This window comes from Ovis aries, chromosome 1, assembly GCF_016772045.2.
Source record: "Ovis aries strain OAR_USU_Benz2616 breed Rambouillet chromosome 1, ARS-UI_Ramb_v3.0, whole genome shotgun sequence".
NCBI classification, from domain to species: Eukaryota; Metazoa; Chordata; class Mammalia; order Artiodactyla; family Bovidae; genus Ovis; species Ovis aries.
This window is the reverse complement of record NC_056054.1, coordinates 157,118,620-157,144,129: the sequence shown is the minus strand read 5'-3', so window position 1 is coordinate 157,144,129 and position 25,510 is coordinate 157,118,620. Positions and strand designations below refer to the sequence as shown.

The 25,510-nt window shown below is 35.9% G+C and overlaps 1 protein-coding gene across 2 annotated transcripts in view; it reads right to left on the bottom strand.

The window, feature by feature from the left end:
- ZNF654 (zinc finger protein 654) overlaps window positions 1-25,510 on the bottom strand; it is a 90,784-nt gene that overhangs the window by 31,418 nt on the left and 33,856 nt on the right. For both annotated transcript variants that reach the window (XM_042230391.2, XM_042230402.2), the window contains exon 3: window positions 7,110-7,191. In XM_042230391.2, coding sequence (XP_042086325.1) covers window positions 7,110-7,191 — 82 coding nt within the window. The remainder of the gene's footprint in view (window positions 1-7,109; window positions 7,192-25,510) is intronic.

Sequence of the window (25,510 nt, the reverse complement as noted above, 5' to 3'; positions counted from 1 at the left end):
TTTACTTCTGATTATTTTTTGCTCTTCAAGATGCTATTACAGTATAGCCTTGGGCCTCCTCCTGTTTGGGAGTTTTTGTCCTCTATTTCCTCCCACCTCCTTTCCCTACTCACACAAAGGTCAAACAGATAGAAAAATAGGGTAGAGTACCAAGAAAAAAAAAAAAGCTTAACTAAGGCCAACTTCTATGCTCAGTCACTCAATTGTGTCAGACCCTTTATAATCCTGTGGACTGTAGCCAGTGAGGATCGTCTGTCCATGTGATTCTTAACACAAGAATACTAGAGTGGGTTGCCATTTCCTCCTCCAGGAGATATTCCCTGACCCTGGGATTGAACTCTGCATCTCTACAGAGCTCTAGCAGTAATGCTTTTAGATTACAGGTTGGCATTTTGTTGACTACTTCAGGGTCAATCTCTTTCCCCCCCGCCCCAAATAAAACAAGTGAACAAAAATCTATGTAAGTTATTTTTCTCTTGATTAATAAAATGATACATGATCTTGACTTAAAAAGAAACAAATTAGAGAGATACACATAAAAACCCATAAATCTACCATTAATTGATCATCATTCAGTTCAGCTGAGTTCAATTGTTCAGTTGTGTCCAACTCTTTAAAACAATCCCATGGACTGCAGCATGCCAGGTGTCCATCATGACTCCCGAGCTTGCTCAAATTCATGTCCATCAAGTCGGTGATGCCATCCAACCGTCTCATCCTCTGTTGTCACCATCTCCTCCTGCCTTCAATCTTTCTCAGGATCAGGATCTTTTCCAGTGAGTTGGCCCTTGGCATCAGCTGGCCAAAGCACTGGAGCTTCAGCTTTAGCATCAGTCCTTCCAAGGAATATTCAGGACTTACTTCCTTTAGGACTGACTAGTTTGATCTCCTTGCAGTAAAAGGGACTCTCAAGAGTCTTCTTCAGTTCAAAAGCACCAATTCTTTAGCACTAGCCTTATGGTCCAACTCTCACATCCATATATGACTACTGGAAAACCACAGCTTTGACTATATGGACCTTTGTTGGTAAAGTAATGTCTCTGCTTTTGGGCATCATTAGTACTTGGATATTCCAAAGATATTTAAAACTCTTGTGTCTAGAATGGAACTTATCTTCTTTCTAGATCCTCCTCTTCCCCCTATGATCAATGCTCAGTTAGTGAATAGCACTACTCTACGTGGTTATTTCAAAGAAGGAAACAGCAAGCCACTCCATTATTCTTGCCTGGAGAATCCCATTGACAGAGAAGCCTGGTGGGCTATGGTCCAAAGGGTTGCAAAGAGTTGGACAGGACTGAAGTCACTTAGCACATACATGGTTACTTCAGCTTAAATGCCCAAGAATATACTTGATTCCTCCTTATTTTCCTTAATTCAATCCAATCAGTACTATAATCTGAGATCTTAGTTGTTGATTATTGTGTGTGTACTTTTATTCAAAACTTATAGTTTCTTTTTTCAGAATCATTTCTGATATTAATAGGATTTTCATAACAACATATTAACAATAGTGTGCTTACTTTTACTTGTTTCTTCAGATCAATCCTTTTTTTTTTTCCTGTAACCACCCTGTGTAAATTCTTTGCTTTGATCACTTCTAAATCAGCTGGTTTCTTTCACTTTCCTGATAAAAGATAAGCTGGTTTGTCTTCTAAGTATCTGGGCTATTTATTTATGTTGCCCTCTGTTATAAACTACAGGGCTTGGCATCGTATTATTAAATAATACTTTTTTCCTTTAAAAACTCCAGATATTATTTGTTCTGGCATTTGTTACAATGAAGAAGTTCACTGCAGACCTGATTTTATTCTTTCCTTTGTGAGAACCCTAGTTTTTCTATGTGAGTCCTGCATCTGTAGGAGTTTTTTTAATCCTAAAAATGAAGACTGTAATAAGATATGGCTGTATGTAACCATGAATTGAAAATTAATTTTTAAAATTATTTACTTCACTGATTTGGTTTTTCTTAGAGCTAGTCTGCTGCTGATAGCCTTCACTACACTTTTAATTTAGTGGTTTCCTCTCCATACACTATTTTACTTCCATACATCCTTGAGGTTGTCCTTTCTTTTAAATTTCACTTCAGTTTCATGGAAGATACTTGAGACTCAACCACAGCAAGAACATAACTGATCCTTAAAAAAAGAAACACCTTTTATCTTACCATGTAACTGAAGGTAATTCAGGTTATTTAGTCTCTTCATTCATCTCTACCTAGACTATTTACAACAGAGAGCTGTTTTACTAATGGATAAATAGGTCTTTGTCAAATATTTCAAGTCCAAACACAGAAGGTAAAAGTTTCTGAGTATGATTTGTTAAGAGTAATGGCCTGTGAGGCAGTAAATTATGAGGAAGGTACAGCTGGAGCTGTACAGCTGAGCTATTCAGAAAACTTTCTTACCTCTGGGTACTGGGACAGGCTGCATTTAGTTTGGGTCATACCATCATTCTCTCAATGAAAGGAATGCTCTCATGCAGAGCCATACATGCCATTTTTAATGTAGGTTTAACAGTCACATCACAATTCCTGTTCTGTTGGTTCTGCTGCACACCTAGTGTATTTTCAGGAAGCACCAACCAGAATGAGATTGGCCACATACCAAATGACCCACTATTTGCGATTTCCTCTGGCCTCTACTCTTACAAGCTGGTGGGGGGAGCGACATATTGCTGGATAGCACTGGACGGTTCTCTCTTTTATCTCTGTCTCTCATTTCCCTATTTACTCACATTATGTCAATCAACTGCTGATTTTATAACATTCACAAGGAATTTTTTTCCAAATTTTACATTATTTTTATCACTTCATTGGGAGTCTATTTAATTAAATTAATGGAATTAAATTAATGGGTTTTAGAGACCAAGTGTAATGAATTCAATTACAAGCCTATGGAAAGCTCACCAATGAACAGATTAAAAATAACAATGATGAAGTTGGTACATCACACAAGAAATGTGTCATCTTCTTATGCTGAGGTAAAGAAAAATTACCAGAAGCCATGTACCAAGAAAGCAAGCTTTTAGGAGCCAGCACAGATCCTCCTCATCTTACGATGGGGTTAAGGCCTAATAAACCACTGTAAGATGAAAACACCATAAGTCGAAAATGCATTTAATACATCTAACCTCCCAAACATCATAGCTTAGCCAAGCCTGCCTTAAAAATGCCCAGAACACTTATACTGGGCTTGTAGTTGGGAAAAGTCATCTATCACAAAGCCTATTTTATAATAAAATGTTGAATACCTCATGTAATTTATTGATTATACTGAAAGTCAAAAACAGAATGGTTGTCTGGGTACAGAATGGTTGTCTACTCTCATGATAGCATGGCTAATTGGAGCTACTGGGAGCTGCTGCCACTGCCCAGCATCATGAGACAGCACCATATGGCATATTATTAGCCAGGAAGAGATCAAATTTCAAAATTTGAAGTACACTTTCTACTGAATGGTACGCTTTCACACCATCGTAAAGCTGAAAAATTCTAAGTTGAACCACTGTAAGTTGGGGACAATCTGTATATGGAACATCTGGCTCTAAGAATGACGTTTCCTCTTGGAATAAAGCACAGAGAAAATATAGTCAATGGATAAGAATAATAAGTAATTTCTACCTAAACAACTCAAGGTTTAGGAAATCTGAAATTCACAGAAGAAAAGAATAAGCTTAAGAGGTAGGTTTTGGTTTCATCGTGAAACAGAAATCCTAATAATATGACTTCATGAGTTCACATACTTCACCAGACAGGCTATAGGCCTTCCTTAGGCCTTAAACCTGATCATTTTTCTAAGAACAATGCCAAACGGAGGACCCTATACAGCAAATACAATTACTGTTCCCACTTTACAAACAATGAAACTGACACTGAAAGTATGTAACTTGCCCAAGATGACACAGTGGCAAGACAGGAAATGGGTGGGGGAAGAGAATAAACAATTAACTCAAATCTGCCAAGAATGTTAGTCTCTTGCTGATTCCAAGTGTGATCTAGGGACCAGCACCATCAGCATCACCTCATAGCTTGTTAGAAATGCAGATTCTTAGGTCCCAACCCAGAACTACTGAATTGTTAACTTGGATTTTAGCAAAATTCCCATATGATCTTTATGTACACTGAAGTATGAGCAGCTGTGTTTGTCCTACTTCTTGCAGAGAAGAAAGAGCATGATCTTAGCTGGTATGAACCTGTACGAAAGATGGATAGAAATGTACCACTTGGGAACTAGGGCTTGCACTAGTAGAAAGTATTAAAAAAAAAAAATTTCAAAAGGTGACATTGGGTTTGTCACTGGATTATCAAAGGTTGGTCTAAAGCCTGGAAAATTCACAAGCTTGCAAATGTGAGGTCTGAAAGGAGTATACATGATGGACTACATGTTGGCCTTTTTTGAGTCCCTTCGGGCACCTGGCTGGGGAAGTACCAGCAGCAGCAGTTCAGTTACAAAATGAAGACTATTCTCCAGATAAAGCTAAAATGGGAACAAAAGGGGAAATTTCTCCAAGGAGATAGGAATTAGAGGCTTAGGAAAATTTAGAGTAGGAATGGGCCACAATATCACAAGTAGCAGAAATGCAAAGACTGAAAACAAACAGGAGAAGGGGTGGGTTTTAGAATTTGTTGAGGAACAGAAAACAGTGCAAACCTATTGAGGTTGAGGAACTCTCTATTGAGGAATTAATTATTTAGATAACTGAATGGAAACTCTGTTGACAAAGCAAAAAAAGGATATACACTTAACAAATATTATGATTTCACACATTTAAAACAGAAGTCAAATACTGTCTCTCATCAACTCTAAAAATACTTCAGTATTTGCCACTGAAGTCATTTGTCATTTTCAAAAATACTTGCAATTTACAAAGGTTTGACTTCTTGTCTTTTTGTCTCTAAACTAGAATTAAAGCTCACAATAGCAAGGTTTTTCTGGTTTTGCTTATTATGGTTTTTTCCCCAGAGCTTAGTGCATAGCGTACAGTGGGAACTAAATAAATATTTACTGGAGCAAAAATTCAAGAACAGATTGCTAAGGACACAAGTGTCGAAGGAAAAATGGAATGGAAAATTATTTTAAAATACCTGAATATAGATTCTAGTTAGAATGCAGTTTCCATGAGAACAGGTATTTTTACCTCTTTTGCTCAATGTAAGGATGGATACAACAGAAAGTTCAATATAATGTAACTGAGTCTAAGATGTGTTTTTTTTCCATATTTTTTAACACTGAGATCATATTGTTTTATAATACTATCTGAATCCATGTCAGCCTGGTAATGGTTATGATGTAGTTGTCATTCTGAATGCAAGGACATTAAAGACAGCATGAAACCTTGCCAAACAGTTTACTGGTAACTCAGAATAAAACCCAAAAGACTAGCAGAGCACTATTTTAACTCTTGGATATCAAATGGTATAGGTATAGATAATTAATCTAACTTAGTACCCCTGAAGCAGGAGTCAAAAGTGACTAGTTAAACAGAACTTATTGTAAGTCATTTTAAGCTTTTAAAAACCCAGTATACATGACTTTTAGTTCTTTTATTAACTATTTTAGGAAATGCTACATCACCAACACTTTTGATGCCACTGAAGACAAAATAGTGTAGAAAAACAGACACTGATGACTGGAAAGGAAAAGCAATTCTAGAGTCAGATTCTGAGTGTGAAGAAGTTTTAGATATACTTTAGCCAATTAAGTTTGCTTATAGTTTTCCTATTTTAGGACTTCCCTGATAGCTCAGTTGGTAAAGAATCTGCCTGCAATGTAGGAGACCCTGGTTCGATTCCTGGGTCGGGAAGACCTGCTGGAGAAGGGAAAGGCCACCCACTCTAGTATTCTTGGGCTTCCCTGGTGGCTCAGTCGGTAAAGAATCCACCTACAATGTGGGAGACCTGGGTTTGATCCGTGGGTTGGGAAGATCCTCTGAAGAAGGGAAAGGCAACCCACTCCAGTATTCTGGCCTGGAGAATTCCATATATGTCAATGGGGTCACAAAGAGTCAGACTGAGCGACTTTCATTTCACTTCCTATTTTATGTATGTACCAGAATAATCAATCATAAAAATCTGTTTTAATTCAACCTAAAACTCTTTCAGTAAACATGAAATGAAAGTTATAGGGGAGAGAAAGCATTGCACAACTTCTCTGTGACTCTGATGATTTCCGTCCTCAATGCAGAATGCAGTATGTTGTCTGAACAATTATACCCCTAGGGGGAGCTCAAAGTCCATCTTTCTTATGTGTGTGTGCTCAGTCATTCAGTTGTGTCCGACTCTACAACCCCATGGGCTGTAGCCCACCAGGCTTCTCTGTCCGTTGGATTTCCCAAGCAAGAATACTGGAGTGGCTTGAAATTTCCTTCTCCAGGGGATCTTCCCGACGCAGGCATCAAACCTGTGTCTCCTGCATTAGCAGGAGGATTCTTTACCACTGCGCCACCTGGGAAGCTCCACATCTTCCTTTATTCCACCCCCAAAAAGGGCAGTGAGATACTGCCAAGGACACATTAGTGAGCCACAGTACTATATACTGCTTCCCAACAAAACGTGTATCTACAGGTGAGGTCTTAGATCTTTAGTCATTCCCTTCTAGATTTACTCTTCATTCATAAAGTGTATGCAAAAAGAAAAAGAAAAAAAAAACCCCATCTCCTCTCTTGGGAAGGCTATTAAGGAAATAGATGAGAAAATCAGAAAATAGCCAAGGGAAAAAGTGGCATGGGGACAGACAGCCTGCTTCTAGTCTAGGCAAAAAGAGTGCTTTTTCTGTGGCTAAGTTCTGCATGGGGTTTTGCAACAAAAGCCTTTAGCAATAAAAAGCATGCTAGCAATAAAAGGATGTGCTTAGGAAGCTACAGGGGGTGGTGGCAGCAGGCTCCATTCTAGCAAATAAAGAATTAAAATCTAATGTATGAACTTCTTAGAAGTACAGCTAAAAGTTACTTTTAAGAACTTTCTTTTCTGCCAATGTAACAGAATCTTAAGCATTGCCACGTTAGGAAATTTAGAAGCTTATAATCAATAAATAATCAATATATTATTTTCAGGCAGAGCAAAAGGGCCTGTTTCAAAGGTAGATTAAAATGAAATTAATAAACTGTTTTACCTGGAATGATCCAAGAATATCCTTTAAGGGCTCTTCATAAAATTCATCTCTTCCAAAGAACAGCAGCAACTCAAAGAAACTCCTAGAAAGAATAAGTGAATGGATTGATTTTTTTTGCCCCAATTTAAAGATTATCAAGAAATAACAGTTACATAATATCATATATTTAGTTTTAAAATAGTTGGCTTTGAAAAACTGTATTAATCATTTGAAGTAAAGTGAAGTTTAAGTCACTCAGTCGTGTACGACTCTTTGCAACCCCATGTACTATACCTACAGTCCATGGAATTCTCCAGGCCAGAATACTGGAGTGGGTAATTTTTCCCTTCTCTAGGGGATCTTCCCAACCCAGGGAACGAATCCAGGTCTCTCCAGCATTGCAGGCGGATTCTTTACCAGTTGAGCTACAAGGGAAGCCCATTAATCATTTAGGATTCATGTTATGTTTCTGGTAAAATTATAATAAAAAGAAATATACTGACATTCTGTATCAGTAGAATTACTTGAGTCTAGTAGTAGGAGTAGTGTTAGTCACTCAATTGTGTCCAATTCTTTCTGACCCCATGGACTGTAGCCTGCCAGGATCCTCTCCAGGCAAGAACACTGGAGTGGGTTGTCATTCCCTTCTCCAGAGGATCAAACTCAGGTCTCCTGTTTTGCAACCAGAGGGAAAAAATGCAGTGGTATACCAGGTGGCAAAAATATGGCTCCAGGTATCCAAATGATTAAAAAATCATAGTCCGACTTGAACCCAGTACAACAGACCCCAGAGAAAATGCAAAATCTAATTTTTTTTTCAGAGGGATATAGTGGTTAGTCGCTCAGTCCTGTCTGACTCTTTGCAACCCCATGGACTGTAGCCCTCCAGGCTCCTCTGTCCATGGAATTCTCCAGACAAGAATACTGGAATAGGTTGCCATGCCCTTCTCCAGGAGATATTTCCAACCCAGGGTTCAAACCCAGGTCTCCCGCATTGCAAGCAGATTCTTTACCATGTGAGCCACCAGGGAAGCCCTAGAACAAGGTAGGACTCCCAGAATATAGAGTAGTCTAGAGCAGAGCTGGCAAACTACAGTTTTTGTTTTTATTTTTCATAATACATGAGACAAGAACACTTAAATTTAAAACTTAAAATTGTTAAAAACCAAAAGGGGGGGGCGGCAAGAAAATAGTATTTCCTAACAGGAAAAATTACATGAAATTTAAATATCATTTTCAGTAACTACATTATGGTTCAAACAAAGCCACATCCATATATTTACATATTGACTATGGCTGCTTTCACACCAGATAAAAAAACTGAGTAGCTGCAACTAGACCTTACTAGTTAAGCCTAAAAATATTCGCTATCTGGCCCTTTACTCAGCCATGGTCTAGAGCCAACACTGGGTTTCAATCTCAGCTCCACTATTTCCTTTATATGTGACCCTGAGCAAGTCACTTAGTATCTCTGTGTCTCAGTTTCTTTATTTATAAAACAGGAACAATAATAATAGCTACCTCTTGTAAAGCACTTAAGACGATCCCTGGCAGTGCTATACAGGTGCTTGCTAATAATACAGAACTGTTTTTATTATTAATATTGCCATCAAAGTTTCCTTCAACAATCTAAGAGGAAAACTAAAGTATTCACAGATGAGTTTTTCCCAGATGTGCATATGCCAGTTTTGTTGAAATATAAGACACCAATTTTTCCTTACTTAAATTATGAAGATGTTTAAGATATCTTAAAAAATTCATCAAAATGTTTTTCTTCAAAAATGTATTATTGTGTAATGTAATACTGGAAATGTTGAATGTGTTTCATACATTGCTTAATATTTGGATAAACTATACATTTAGTATAATGCTTAATATGTAACGGTCTATACATTAGCCAATTATAATTAGTACTAGTCCTACTTATAGGTTACCTACAGTTCATTCAACTAAACTGAAATAATTATTCAAATTAGAATTACCTAAATAAAGTTATTTATATAAAAACAAATTACTTGCAGTGGCATGAGTATATTATAGATGGCATGCCTTTTTAATTAAAAAATTATACCTTTTATAGTCATTTTTACTTTTATCAAATAGTATATTCCTATTAGCTATGTAAGCTTAAATACCTAGAATACCACTAGAGTCCCCATTTATGAAACAAACTATATTCTGGCCTTAGAATTCAGATCATATTTTCACATATACTACAAGGGGTAATAAGGTACTTCCTAAAATACACAGGTACTGTTTGATAATTATGACCAGATTTACTTTTCGTTTCTGGGTCTCTGAAGCAGATTAAGTAATTTTCACAATGAAATACAAGAATGTGGATTTCTGCATTTATGTACCAAGGAAAATTCTACTAAATTATAATGCTTAACTATCCAAATACAAGAAATCCACCTACCAATTTAAGCCAAATAAAATTAGGTCTATTCTACATGAATTAAAGAAGAATAGAATAGAATGTTATAAATTCAATTTTTAACAATTTCTTCTATGATAATTCTAAATCTTTGATCAAATAGATATCTCAACTTAAATGCTACTTAAGCTTAACAAAGAGCATTTAGTCATACTCAACCATTTGAATGTATTTAACTTCAAAACAATTTCTTCAGTAATGTCTTTACTGAGGAAAGGTCTGTTATTTTATTTTTTCAAATATACAGATAAAGATACTGTACATTATTTTTTCTATATTATGAATTACCACCTTTGGTGATCCATCCTCTGAAAATAAGTAAAATGCCGGCTAAACAGCTGGCTTTTACCTTGACTAAAAATTAAAATAGTTATACTAATATGCTCCTCTGGTCAGTTTCACCACATTTCTAAGCCTGTAAGGAAAACTGCCTGCTTCCTCACTGAATTACACAGGAAAGGGAAAAAAAAAAAAGACTAATTTGAAAATCCTCTCATATAGGTTTTCACCTGAATTCATTTTCTGTAGATGGGCCAAAAATTCTCGGGCCAGGACTTTAGCTAAGCTTGGTCCTGTGCTAGTAGTATCTCCAGGTTTCTGGCTGAAACAAATGTAAATCCTCTCTAAATATCCACTTCAAACCCAGGCTTCAATTTTTACAAATAAATTTATTCCAATAAAATACAAATTCACAATTTGTAAATACTGTAGTATTTGTAAATATTAGTAATAATGATGATGTCAATAAAAATCATTGCCTATATAAGGACAGACAACACCACAAGCAAGAAGCAAAAGAAAATCCACAGAGACTTTATATATTTAAACCAGATCTAGAATATAAAATGAGGATAACATAGTTTAAGGACTCTTTGCAACCCCATGGACTGTAGCCCACCAGGCTCCTCTGTCCTTGGGATTATACTGGAGTGAGTTACCATTTCCTACTCCATGTTTAAGGAATAAATAAATATTAAAAATTATAAAAAAGATAATAGCAATCAAAAACTTATAGAAATAAAATCAACAAAATTAAAAGTCAATGAACACATTTAACTGCAGGTTAGACAAAGCTGAAGAAAAAAACTAGTAAAACTAGTATACTGAAAGATCTGTAAAAAAAATAAAGTGCAATACAGAGAGACAAAGACATGGAAAACACATACAAGGGTTAAAGACATTAGGAATGGAGTGTACAATTCTAACATGACTAATCATACTTCCACAAAAAAAAGAGAGAGAAAGAATGAAGCTAAGACAAAAACTAGGTAAGAATTTTTTATAACTGATAAGCCCAAGAAATTTCCATAATGATTACTCTATACCTACCTAATCACAGTATTTATAAAACGCCAAAGAACAATGTATAAACAACCAAAAAAAAATAGACTAGTTAAAAGACATGGGAAATTAAATGAGCAAGAAGAGTCTAAGAGGCAAATTAGTAAAGTGTATGTATGCTCAGTTCTGTCCAACTCTTTTGCGCCTCCATGGAGTATAGCCCGCCAGGCTCCTCTGTCCATAGGATTTCCCAGGCAAGGACAGTGGAATGGGTTGCCATCTCCTTCTCCAAGGGATCTTCTGGACCCAGGTATCAAACTAGCAACTCACGTTTTGTGTGCCTCCTACATTGGCAGGTGGGTTCTTTACTGCTTGAGCCATGAGGAAAGCAGATGCTAATTCACTAATGCAAATTAGTAAACATATAATGACTAAAAAATTTGACAGCATGAAGCAATAATAATAATTTCATCTGGGCTTTTAAAAATCATAGTAAAAATATATAACATCAATAGCATTAAAACTGGAATGAGAAGTTTCAGTCTTTGTGTTCTAGTGCTCTTGAGCTGAAGGAAGATAAAAAGCATAAAAAATATATATTTCAGTACTAAGTTCTCATAATTTATATATTTGTATACCTGAACGTAGAAAGTTGATTACAAAACTGAGTATCCATGAAAACCATGAAACAGCATGAGCAATGAAAAGCAACTAGCCAATATGAAAACATTTTGAAATATTAAAACATTTGAAAGCTTTATAACTGAACCAGCATTATATTGGCATGTTAACAAACAGCCTAATGAAATTTAATGGAAAAATCAAAAAATAGGACAGTTGCACGGGAGAAGTGAATATGTGACAAAAGCAGCATCTCAAATCAGGGAAAATGTTGGCTTCATATCGGATAGCCCAGTATTAAAAGACAAAACTGTTCCACTCCAACTTCCAAACATAAGAAAAAATTCAAACTGGATCAAAAAATTAATGCAAATATCAGAAATAATCACATCCAACTTGGTTATAGAGAAATTTTTCTTAATCATGATTCAGAAGTCAGGAGCAGCATAAGAATACTGAAGATTTTCTGTCTGGCATCATACTTGTGCTGCATCATTTTGTAGTTCACATCTTCTGGGAATAAAATCTTTCAGCTTTTGCTTCCCTGAACACATCTTCATTTCTCCCTCAAGAATTAACAGTTGGAAGACTTGTTCCTGCAGTACTTTAGAGATGTCACTTGACTATGTTCTGGCTTACGTAGATTCTGAGATGTCTGCTGTGGTATTCTAAATTAGGTAATGTCTTTTTTCTCTGGTGGCCTTCAAGATTTTTTCTGTGATTTTCTGAGTTTAAATGTGACACATCTAGGTGATATAGGTGGCAGGCTGAGAGAGAGTTTAAAATTATTCTGTTTGTTGTTCTTTGTTCTGAGATTTTTAGATCTATGGTTTAATGTCTTTCAGTATATTTGAAAAAATTCATGGCTACTGTCTTGTATTTCTTCTGCCTCATTTTGCTTCTCTTTCTGGGATTCTAACAAACTTATGCTATACAGGTTCATATTTTCTTAAAGTTCTTAGACCCTCTGTTCTATTTTCTTTTTTTCTGCATGTCATTTAGTTTAGGTAATTTCTTTTGACCTACACTTGAGTTCATTTATTCTTTCCTTAACTGTATTGTGCCAACTCTATGATGAGCCCATCAGAGGCATTCTTCATCTGTTACTGTATTTTTTATTTTCAGCATTTCCATTTGAATCTTTCTTAAAGTGTCCTAGCTCTCTGTTGAAATTCTCAATATATTTCAACCATGTTATCCACTTTTACCACTAGATCTTTATATGTGAATTTGTTTCTACAACCTGCTTTGTCCCTTGATAGTGCATTATTTTTTCTTTTTCTTTTTCATGTGTCCATAATTCTTGGCTGAAAGCTAGACTTCATGATTATGAAAGTAAAGACAGATACTAATAAAACTGGTGCCTGGAAAATGACATGCCTTTTCTTCTGCTAGCCTTTATTGTGGGGCATTTAAATAAATCTAGTCATGAGTTAAGTGGGCTTGTGTTATTGCTATCATGTGGGTTGTTGCTATCATGACCTTCAGTGCACCACTGGCTTCAAATTCCTCCGCTGTCATATTGTGTTGAAGGTGGAGCCTGGGTTGTCAGATAATATATTAGGCTTTCTGAGCCACATTAAGGTCTCCCTCCCATTTTTTTTTCCTCCCCCCTTCCCCATCCCCACTGCCACCAACGTCACTTTTTTTTTTTAATACCACTGCTTAAAAATATAGTATGTCTAGCTTGGGAGCCATATTAAAAAAGAAAACAGAAACAGCTATGGACAGCATTTGACCCCATGGGCCACAGTCTGCCAACTCCTGAGGTAAAGAATAATCATGTTAAACAGAGAAACAGAACACATAAGACCCAACTGAAACTTTTATAAATAAAAAAATACAATGTCTGAGATGGAAAATACATTTTATGGGATTAATGTCAGATTGGACTGCAGAAGACAGTGTCAAAACACACACAAAGACTGAAAAAAATGAAAAGAACAGTCAGTAATATGTGAGTCAACTGTGGATTTCCTTCAAGTGGTGTCCTTCAAGAAAACATAATGGTCATTTCTAAAAAAATTCTCAAAGGAATTTTACAAATTTGGGGAAAAAGTACAAACCCAAACCTCCAAGAAGCTTAAGAGTAAGAAATGTGAGAGAAACTACTGTGTAAAATTACAATCAAATCTCTTAAAACCAGTAATAAACTTCAAAAGCTCAAAAGACACCAATAAGAAAATGAAAAGGTAAGCCACAGTATAGGGAAAAGTATTTACAAATCACATATCTGATAAAGAATGTATAACTAGTATAAAGAACCCTTAAAACTCAATAAAGTAAATAATCCAATTTAAAAATGGGCAAAAGATTAGAATAGACATTTTACCAAAGAAGACAGGCACCGAAGAAAGGTACATGAAAAGATTTACCATCAACAGCACTGAGGAAATCCACCAAAACTGAGATACCATTATGCAACTACTAGAATAGCTATCATGGAAAAGATAAATGTAAGTTTGTCAGTGAACATGTGGAGACACTGAAACCCTTATAGATAGTGGGTTAGAATTTTAAAGATACAGTCACTTTAGAAAGAGTTTGGCAGTTCTATGTTAAACATAAAGACTCTGTCTGCAATGCAGAAGACCTGGGTTCGATTCTTGAGGTGGTAAGATATCCTGGAGAAGGGAATGGCAACCCACTCCAGTATTCCTGCCTGAGAATTCCACAGACACAGGAGCCCACCAGGCTCCTCTTGCATGGAGCCGCAAAGAATTGGATGACTGAGTGACTAACACTATTACGAAAGTAAAAGTCGCTCAGTTGTGTCCGACTCTTTGCAACCCCATCGACTATACAGCCAGTGGAATTCTTTAGGCCAGAATACTGGAGTGGGTAGCCTTTCCCTTCTCCAGAGGATCTTCCCAACCCAGGGATCAAACCCAGGTCTTCCACATTGCAGGTGGATTCTTTACCAGCTGAGCCACAAGGGAAGCCCAAGAATACTGGACTGGGTAGCCTATCCCTTCTCTAGGGGATCTTCCTGACTCAGGAATAGAACCGGGGTCACCTGCATTGCAGGCATATTCTTTATCAACTGAGCTATCAAGGAAGCCTACAACACTATCATAGGATATTGCAATTCCATCCCTAAATATCTAGTCAAAGAAAATAAAAACATTTGTCCACTTGTACACAAATGTTCATAGCCAAAAAACTGCAAACAGTCCAAATATCCATCAGTTACTAGATTTACAAATTGTACTGGATCTATAAAATGGATTACTATCCAGCACAAAAATGAATGAGCTACTGATGTGCTAAAACATGAACTTCAAAAACATTATTCTAAATGAAAGCACTCATATGTAAAAGCCTACATGTTGTGATATATTATTTACATGGAATGTCTAGGTATAGCAGCTATTAATATTAAGATAGAAAACAGATGTTCCTTGGGCTGGGGAGAGACTAAGGATTGTTTGAAAGTATGCAAGAGGGATATTTTAGGGGTGGAGAATCGTAGTAATACTGGATTGTAGTAATGGCTGCAAAGCTTTATAAATTTACTGTAAATCATTTGCTGTTGTTGTTTAGTCATTAAATCATATCTTACTCTTTTGTGTCCCCATGGACTGTAGCCTGCCAGGCTCCTCTGTCCATAGGATTTCCCAGATAAGAATACTGACGTAGGTTGCCATTTCCTTCTCCAGGGGATCTTCCCTACCCAGGGATCGATTAATAATACTTAAACTGCAAGAACTTATTGGAAATTATGCCTCAATAAAGGTATAAAAGAGATAACCAGCAGTGGGTAAGAAGTGTAGCGGTAGAGATAAAAGAAGGCTAATGATATATTCATAATTATTAAAGCTGGTGATGGGCAGTTCATTATACTATTCCTTTTAATTCTGTGTAAGTTTGAATTGTCATAATCTTAAAAATTAATAAAATGCCGCATTAACAGAGAGGTAGGGAAACAGGTCCCATCTTATATTGCTGGCAATATTGTATATTGGTTCAACTTAAACAGAGGAAATTTGGCACTATCAAAATGATAAACCTAACATTCTCTGATCCAGCAATTCTACTCCCAGGATACCTGTACAATATGTAAAAATCCTTGAAGTCAGATATTTCAGATTCAGGTCCAGATCACCACAATAAGGCAAATATTGCAATAAAGCAAGACACAAAATTTACTTTTTTGGTTTTCCAGTGCATATAAAATTTATGTTTACACTATACTATGTAGTCCATTAAGTGTGCAACAATATTATCCATAAAAATGCATATACCTTAATTTAAAAATATGGCTAAAAAGTGCTAACCATCATGTGAGTCTTCAGTGAGCTGTACCAGTAACATCAAAGATCACTGATTACAGATGATAATAACAAATATAATAATAATAAAAAAGTGTGAAACACTGTGAGAATTACCAAAATAAGACAAAGACATGAAATGAGCAAATTCTGTTGAGCACTAACAGAACTGCTCAATGCAAGGTTGCCAGAAACCTTCAATTTGTAAAATAGTTACCTATGAATCAAATAAAGCAAAATGCAACAAAACAAAATATAGCTGTATATATTCCTAGGGCCATTCATACATGGCAATTAATTAAGGGGTTGTTGATAAAGGGTTCTTGATAGCAATGCTGCTGCTGCTGCTGCTAAGTCACTTCAGTTGTGTCCGACTCTGCGCGACCCCACAGATGGCAGCCCACCAGGCTCTGCCGTCCCTGAGAGTCTCCAGGCAAGAACACTGGAGTGGGTTGCCATTTCCTTCTCCAGTGCATGAAAGTGAAAAGTGAAAGTGAAGTCACTCGGTCGTGTCCAACTCTTCGCAACCCCATGGACGGCAGCCTACCAGGCTCCTCCGTCCATGGGATTTTCCAGGCAAGAGTACTGGAGTGGGGTGCCATTGCCTTCTCTGCTTGATAGCAATAGACTGGAACAAAATCTAAACACTCATTAACAGAGTACCAGTTAGTTAAAACTTTTACATATCCAAAACATTTAAATACTCTACAGTCAATTTAATGACCGATGATAGTCCTCTGTAACGGGAAAAGATATCCAAATGAAGAAAGGGTGCATACTATAGCACCTTTTAGCATTTTTGTAAAATGGAGGAAAAGCAAACGTGATTTTTTTTTGTATATGCATAAAATATCTTTGGAAGGAAACCCAAGAAAATGATTACATTGATTGCCTATGGAAATGGAAACTTGAGGACGTTTCTACTGTAAACAAAATTGAAGGATATAAATTGAACAATATCTCTTTGTGTGTTCACCATACCTCTTGAATTTTGAACCACAAACATGTATTATACCACCTACTCAAAACTTAAAAAATTATACAAAGAAAATCTTAAAAACAGCTCCCCCAAAGGGTACATTATATACAGGGAAACAAAAATAAGGATGCCAGACTTTTCATCAGAAAAAAAAAAAATGAATCACACAAGCCAGAAAACAATGGACAGACACCTTTTAAAGTACTAAGGTAAAAAATCCTGTCAACCAAATATAAAATCAGTGGAAATACCTTTCAGAAACAGAGGTCTTTCATCTCCGTGACAATCAGCACACCACACCACAGTATCATATCTGTCTGAATGCTGACAACATTGTGAGGAACCTACAGGATGAAAGCTTCACCCAGGGAAGCTTTATAAAGGGTAAGAGGAGTTTGCCGCTAGAGAAGAAAAGAGAATCTCCCCCTTTCTTGGTGTTTGAGGAGTCAGCTTGGGGTCCAGCAAACCCCACCCTGCCCCCAGTTCAAGTGATGGTCCTCTCTGCTCCAGTCTTCTCCACCCTTCTTGGATAAATGAAGGCTGACTCATTTTCAGAGGAATGACTTTCCTCCTCACTGTGCTGGCCGGAGGTGTTGGAACAGCATGTTATTTTTCAGTGACTTCCTACAGTGGAGGTTCCTCCTTCAAGGTTGGGGGGCAATAACCACCATCCCAGGACTTCTCAATACATTTTTATTACCTAAACTGAGGAGGGTAGAAACCCCAGACATCTCTGTCAGTTATGCAGAAGGCAACTGCTTAATGATTAGGTTTGACCAAGGAGGCAGTGGTAGAAAATTGAAGGAGGAAGGGACCAGTAAGAGGTCTTTCCCTGCTGCTCTTCTTCTGGGTCCTAGTTAGAAGTAATTATATTTCTTCCAAGGTCTCCCCTCACAAAGGTCAATACATCTTCCCCTCATCAACCATCTCCAGCCCCTGAGTTCTAGCATTCCATCTTTGTTCCTCTGTCCTTCTATTTCCAGGGAAACGGCAACTTAACTACTAGCTGCTAAGTCTAGGTTCCTCTTCTCCGTGGTCTGTTCTCTCAGATCTCCCAACAACTATGAAACTGGTTCTATAAATTAAATTAAATTCCCTCTACTGAATTATCTAGCATGATTTACATTTCCCTAATTAGATCTTAATTTAAATAACCTATAAATCTTACCTGTAACTTATAAATTTATCTTCACCTACTAAACCTATCTTTGGAGAATGAAATGGCAACCCACTCCAGTATTCTTGCCTGAGAAATCCCACGGACAGAGGAATCCGGCAGGCTACAGACCATGGGATTGCAAAAGAGTAGGACACGACTGAGCGACTAAACAACAATATAAACCTATCTTAATCAAAAAGAAGACAGGAGACAAAAATAAATTTACTTGTGATTATTCCCTATATCACCAGCAGGAAATTATATTGCATCCCCCCAGTTCCAAAATTAGAATGGAAAACTTTTTCAAAAGTCAATGGCTTAAGAAAAATATAACCAATAGGATACAGCCAAGATAAGTGACAAATTTATTTTCATGAAATATTTTTAAAATATGAGTGTGTCTTAGTACTTTCATTCTGGATACAGCTAACATTATATTAGTTTCAGGTATATAATATGATAATTCAATACATGCATATATTGCAAAACGATCACAACAGTCTAGCTTAACATCCGTCACCACATATAGACAGCCACAGTGTTTTTCCCTATGGTAAGAACTTGTAAGATCCACTCTCTTAGCATCTTACAAATTTATAATGAAATATTAGTCACCAAGATATACATACATCCAATGACATGTTTATAACTGGAGTTTGTATAACCTCTTAACCATCTTCACCCATTTGGCCTACCCTCAACCCCCATCTATGGCAACCACTAAATCTGTTCTCTGAGTTCAGTTTTGTTTTAGATTCCACAACACAAATCATTATGGTGTTTGTCTGACTTATCTAACTTAGCATAATACCCTCAAAGTCTATACATATTGTCACAAATGGCAAAACTGCATTCTTTTTTATGGCTGATGAGTTAGTGTTTATAGACATATGAATACACATATACATACAAATCACATCTCTTTATCCTTTTCTGTACTGATGGACATTTAGGTTGCTTTCATATCTTGGCTACTGCAAATAATACAGCCATGAACATAGGGGTGGTGATATTTTTTGAGCTAATAGTTTTGTTTCTTTCATATTAATACCCAGAAATTGAATTGCTATACCATATGGTAGTTTTTTAACTTTTTGAGGAGCTTCCATAGCAGTGCTTTCCATAGTGGTGGTACCAATTTACATTCCCCAAAACAGTGCACAATAATTCCCTTTTCTCCACATCCTTGCAATGCTTATTACTTCTTGTCTTTTTGATAATAGCCACTCTAACAAATGTGAGATGATATCTCATTGTGGTTTTGATTTGCATTTCCCTGCTGATGAGTGATGTTGAACACATTTTCATATACCTGCTGGCCATCTTCATGTCTTCTTTGTGAAACTATCTATTCTTATCTGCCCATTTTTTAAAATCTGGTTTTTCTTTTTTGCTGTTGAGTTATATGCATTCTTTACACTTTTATATTCTGCATAACAACCCCTTCTCAGACATATAATTTTCAAATATTTTCTCTCATTCAATAAAGTTGCTTTTCATTTTATTGATGGTTACCTTTGCTGTGCAGGAACTTTTTAGTTTCATAGAGTCCTACAGGTTGATTTTTCCTTTTGTTTCATTTGCTTTTGGTGTCAAGTTAAAAAAAAAATATCACTAAGAACAACATCAAAAAACTTACCACTTGTGTTTTCTTCTGGGAGTTTGATAGTTTCAGGTCTTTCATTTGATTCATTAATCCACTGTTAGTTGATTTTTGTGTATGGTCCAGTTTTATTCTTTTGCATTTTGCTGCCCAGTTTTCCCAAAACCATTTACTAAAGAGACTCTCCAATCCCCACTGTATGTTCTGGGCTCCTGTGTTATAAATTGACTATATATGTGTTGGTTAATTCTGAGCTCTCTATCCTGTTCGATGACCTATATGTCTGCTTTTATGGCTGTACCATACTGTTTCGATTACTATAATTTTGTAACATACCGTTGACCCTTGAACAATCCTTGAACTGCACAGGTCCACTTATACCTGGATTTTTCTCCCCTAAATACATACTATAGTACTACCCAATCTTTGGTTGGTTGAAATCCGTGGATGTGGATTTCAAATACAAGGGCTGATGGTTAAGTTACTTTTCACTACACAGTGGATGGGAGAGTTGGTGCCCCTAACTTCCACATTGTTCAAGGGTCAACTGTAATTTGAAATTAGGAAGTATGATGCCTTCAGCTTTTTCCTTCTCAAGTCGCCTTGCCTATTTAGGGTCTTTTGTGGTTCCATACAAATTTTAGGAATGGTTAGTTCTATTTCTGTCAAAATTTTAATGTACTATTGCAACAATTAATGTATAGTTGCTAATATTTGATTGAGGATTTATACATGTTTTCACTGGACATTGGTCTGTAATTTTCTTTCATGATATCCTTGTCTGGTTTTGATACTAAGGTAATGTTGGTCTCATAAAATGAGTCTGGAAGTATCCCGTTCTCTTCTATTTTGGGGTGAGTTTGAGAAAGATTTGTATTAATTGTTTGAATGTTTGGAAGAGCTTCCCAGTAAGACTGTCTGGTCCTGAGTTTTTGTTTGTTGAGAGGTTCTGAATTACTGATTCAATCTTACTAGTAACTGTACTGTTCAGATTTTCTATTTCTTCATGATTCACTCTTAGTAGGCACTATGTTTATAGGAATTTATCAATTTCTTCAGTTTTTCAATTTATTGGGGTATAATTCTTCATAGTACATACAGGCCTCCTTATCCATAGGTACAACACACACAACACATCCATGGATTCAGTCTACCACATATGGAAAATACTGGAAGGGAAGGGAAATTCCAGAAGGTTCCAAAAAGCAAAACTTGAATTTGCTGAACACTAGCAACCCACTCCAGTGTTCTTGTCTGGAAGAATCCCAGGGATGGTGAAGCCTGGTGGGCTGCTGTTTATGGGGTCACACAGAGTCAGACATGACTGAAGTGACTTAGCAGCAGCAGCAGTGATTTACATAGTTTTTACTCTGCATTTACAGTGATCTACATAGCATTTACACTGTACTATATATTATAAATAATCTAGAGATGATTGCAGATACCATGTTATTTTATATAAAGGACTTGAGCATCTGTGGATTTTGGTATATCTGGGGAAATCCTGGAATACGCAGTGAGACAACTGTAGTCTCCGATGATCCTTTTCATTTCTGTGGAATTGGCTATAACAACTCCTCTTGTTTCTGACTTTGAGTCCTCTCTCTTTTTTTCTTGGTGAGTCTAGTTGAAAGTTTGTTAATTTTATCTTCTCCAAGAACCAGCTCTTAGTTTCATCCATCTTTTTAGTTTCTATTTCATTTAGTTCCACTCATCTTTAGTTACATGTTCCCTTCTACTGACTTCCCTGGTGGCTCAGATGATAAAGCATCTGCCTACAACGTAGGAGACGTGGGTTCGATCCCTTTGTCAGGAAGATCCTCTGAAGAAGGAAATGCCAACTCACTCCAGTACTCTTCCCTGGAAAATCCCATGGACAGAGGAGCCTGGTAGACTATAGTCCATGGGGTCACAAAGAGTTGGACACGACTGAGCGATTTCACATTCATTCATTCCCTTTACTGACTTTGGGCTTCATTTGTTGTTCTTGTTCTGATTCCTAGGAATATAAAGTGAGGCAACACTGTTTGAGATCTTTTTTTTTCTTTGATGTAAATATTTATTGCTATGAACTTTCCCCTGAGAACTCCTGCCATATACCATAAGTTCTGATATGCTGTATTTCCATTTTCACTTTTCTCAGTACTTTTAAATTTTCTTTGATTTGTTCTTTGACTGTCAGTAGCATGTTGTTTAATCTCCATATATCTGTGAATTTTCCAATTTTCTTCTTGTAATTGATTTCCACTTTCATATCATTGTAGTTAGAAAAGATATGATTTGATATGATTTCATTTTTCTAAATGTTTTAAGACTTGTTTTACGGACTAACATATGATCTATCTATCCTATGCATTTAAGAAGAATGTGTATTCTGTTGCTTTTAGATAGAATATTCTGTATGTCTGTTAAGTATATCTGGTCTAAAGTGTCATTCAAAGCCAACGCTACCTTATTGATTTTGTCTGGATGATCCACCGATTAATTAAAGTCCTTTACTATTGTATCGCTTGCCTATTTCTCCCTTTAGATCTATTAATATGTGCTTTATGTATCTGGGTGCACCTGAGGGAGTTTACAATTTCTGTATAAGGACAATGAGCAAAATTTTGTCAAATTTTCAAAAACCAAAGATGTATTTCTTATTTGTTTTTTGTTTTTTCTTCTGACTTCATTCCACAGTGAAAGCCAACAGTATAATGATATAGTCTAGTTCTGTCAACCAAAGCTACTATGGGAAGGAAATCAAAAGAATTATCAAGCTTTCCTTCCTTTAGTTAGAAAAATATAAATACCATTTTTAAAACTACACACATTCATCCTTCTAGATTTTAATAGGTACTACAGGTGAGAATAGAGGATGTCATCTGATCACTTCACCTCTGCCAAAACAAATATACCAGTTAATAATCCCTATATCTTTTTGCCTTTAAGATGACTACAGTCTCAACAGCTTCACTCCAAAATTAACAAAAGGAGTAATAAAAACCAAAATTACAAGGAAAAAAGATACCAGTCCACATATACCACCAAATGAAATGCTGAACATTTAAACATGGTCAATGTAAGTAAATGCATATAGGTTTGTCTAATTTGACTTTAAACATGACAAATCCTGAAAGCAAAATATTCTAATGTAATAGCAAAGAAAAAACAATGTTGAGAGAATTTAATAAGGGAATTTAATTAAGACCCCCAGTGAGCTCAAAAGGGATTTCTTCCTTAGAGAAAATGAAGCAATAGAAGGCTAGACAATCTTCATTTCTCTATAAAATAAATAAAGTTCACCTGCCACAAATGATTAGTAAAGATAATGAATACAGAATTGGAGAAGGTTCAAAATAGTTGGAAAGTCAAGAAGTAATAGAAGTGTTACATGTTGTAGAGAAAGGATATACTGACTGAGGCCTACAAAACTAACAGCTTTAACAGAGCCTTTGTTGTTATTTAGTCACTCAGTCGTGTCCAATTCTTTGTGACCCAATGGACTGTAGCCCACCAGGCTCCTCTGTCCATGGGATTCTCCAGGCAAGAATACTGGATTCGGTTGCCATTCCCTTCCCCATTTGTGGGGCCTACCATCACACCCCACCACCCCCCGCCAAAAAAAAAAAAAAAAAAATCCTTTAGAATTAGCCTTTCTTCCTTTGATTTCTAGGCTATCCCTTAAATTAGTTGAAACCTGGCCTTAAGTCATAAATACAACCAAATAAAACATGGTTTAACACAGTAGAGACTGAAGTTAGGCTCAAAGCCTATGTTTGAAGTGTGGTACAATACAGCAACATAATCAGAAATGGTCTCTGATCTCTCATTACATGTGTGGCCCATGACAGTCTAGCCACTCTTATTAAGAGGCAGGGTATACCCACTTAGTTCCATGAAAAAGAAGGCCCTTTGATCTTCTCTCCCTATGCAAATTGGCATATATACTTTTTATTTTTTTATTTTTTAAAGGCATATATACTTTTCATGTTTGCTGGTTTATATACTAAATGCTGCTAGCTGAACTAGTTCTTGCCTCCAGTAGATCATGTGGGTCCTTTTAGACCTAATGGCTGCCAAGCAAATTATTACTTCCATTACTGAACCCTGCCTAAAATGCTGAAATTATGAACATTTACTTTCTGCCCAGATAAAAGAGGCTAGAAAGGCAGCATTAAAGTTTGCTTTTATATAAAACTGATAAAGTTTACATTGTCTGAAGGCCCACTTAGTTAAAGGTGTTTGGCTTTGTTCTACTTGGAAAACTTAGAAACCAATATTTAACTGATCTAAAACAAGAAAACGACAGGAAAAAATAAACAGAATTTAATTAGCTTAGATGTGCAAAAATCCCTGAACTTCTCAGGTCTCAGTTTTCTTATCTATAACAAGGAATTAATTTGAGGTCCTTTTTAGTGCCAACACACATGTACACACACAGTAAAATTTTCATTTCTTTAGAAAATACAGCTTACAAGGAAAGTCAACCCAGATAAAAATTATAATTAGTCCATTTAAGAAAATTCCCTACATGACTATTCATTTCTGTAGAATGTAAAAAAAAAAAAAAAAAAAACACTCTGGTAAGAATCCAAAAAACAGAATCCAGTTTCTTCTCTGTAAAGAATATCTTAGAAAAATTATAGATTTTAGAATCTCCCAGCCTATAGAAGGTATATCTTCACATATGTATTAATTTACAAGGTGTGTATTGGTTTTTATGAAAGTGAACACATATAGACTGGGACAATACTACCAGAGAATATAGTGACTTTAACATATTATATATAATATATATTAGCATAAGACATGTTATAGATACTACTACTTTAGCTTGCCTGTACATTTTTTAAGTGAATAAAACTAGGAAAATACATGATATATATCTTAGTAAGAATTCTACAAACAAATATGAGTTATAGTGAAATACATTAATATCCTGACATCCTGGCAAAGCACCCTGAACATTCTGTTTGCCATTCCTGGAAGTTTCTTTTGCTCTTTTATTTATTTTACTCCCATCATTCCTTTAAAATTTAGCTAAAGTATTAGTTCACCAAGCATATTTTCCCTGACCTCCAAGACCAAGTCAGGTCCCCTGTTATATTCTCTCACTATACCATGTAATTGTTTTATACTTATGCTACTGGAGTTGCTTATGTAGTAAGTCTGTAAGATCTTTAAAACTAGACTTCATCTCTTATTTTCTATTTTATCTCTTAGAATGAAGCACAGAGATTTACAGAAGGAATGAATGAATAACTATAGAATAATTGTTAGAATAGTTTTCTGGCTCAAATATTTCAATAAAATAGAACACTGTTACAGACTCACTATTCTTTTAATGGTACCACCATGTGGTTATTTGTCCATTTTTTTTTTCTGGTATTAAAAATACAATTATCTTTTCTGCTAAAGTAAATTCAAATAATGCAGAAAGTTTCCCCTATATGAAACACTACTATTTAACACACCACTAAGATAATTTACTTTCTTTTGCCTAGCACTGTCCATCTTAGATACGATTTACTTTTGCTTAATACATTATTCTTTTCATGTGTAGTAAAAAAAAAAAAAGCTAGCAAGGCATAAAAGTCAACAAATGAGTTTAAAAATCTGTTTAAGTACTTTTGAAAACTTTAAAAGCATTTTCACATTACAATAAAAATATGAAATATTATATAGATGAAAGTGAAGTAATCCAAATTGGGAGAAATAATACAAATAAACACTGAATCAAAAATAGTACTTCTTGTTTAAAATTAATCTATTTCTTTCAGTATTTATTTTCTTCTCTTCAGAAATCAGCAGAGAATAATTGAAAATGTTTTGGTAGCTTTCAAAGTATCATATAAAAATATTTTTTGAAATGACATCCATTATTTTTGTCTACCTACCTAGCCAGCTCTCTATCTCACTACCTCATTCACTTCTTGAATAAACTCCTTACCTTCCAATAAATCGATGGTCCTTACGTGGTAGCCAATGTAGCATCCTCCTTTCCCCTTTTCCCCCTAGCTATGGGGTGTATTTACTATCAGACAGGCAAAACTCTTATCACACTCTCCTCAACACAGTGATTACTT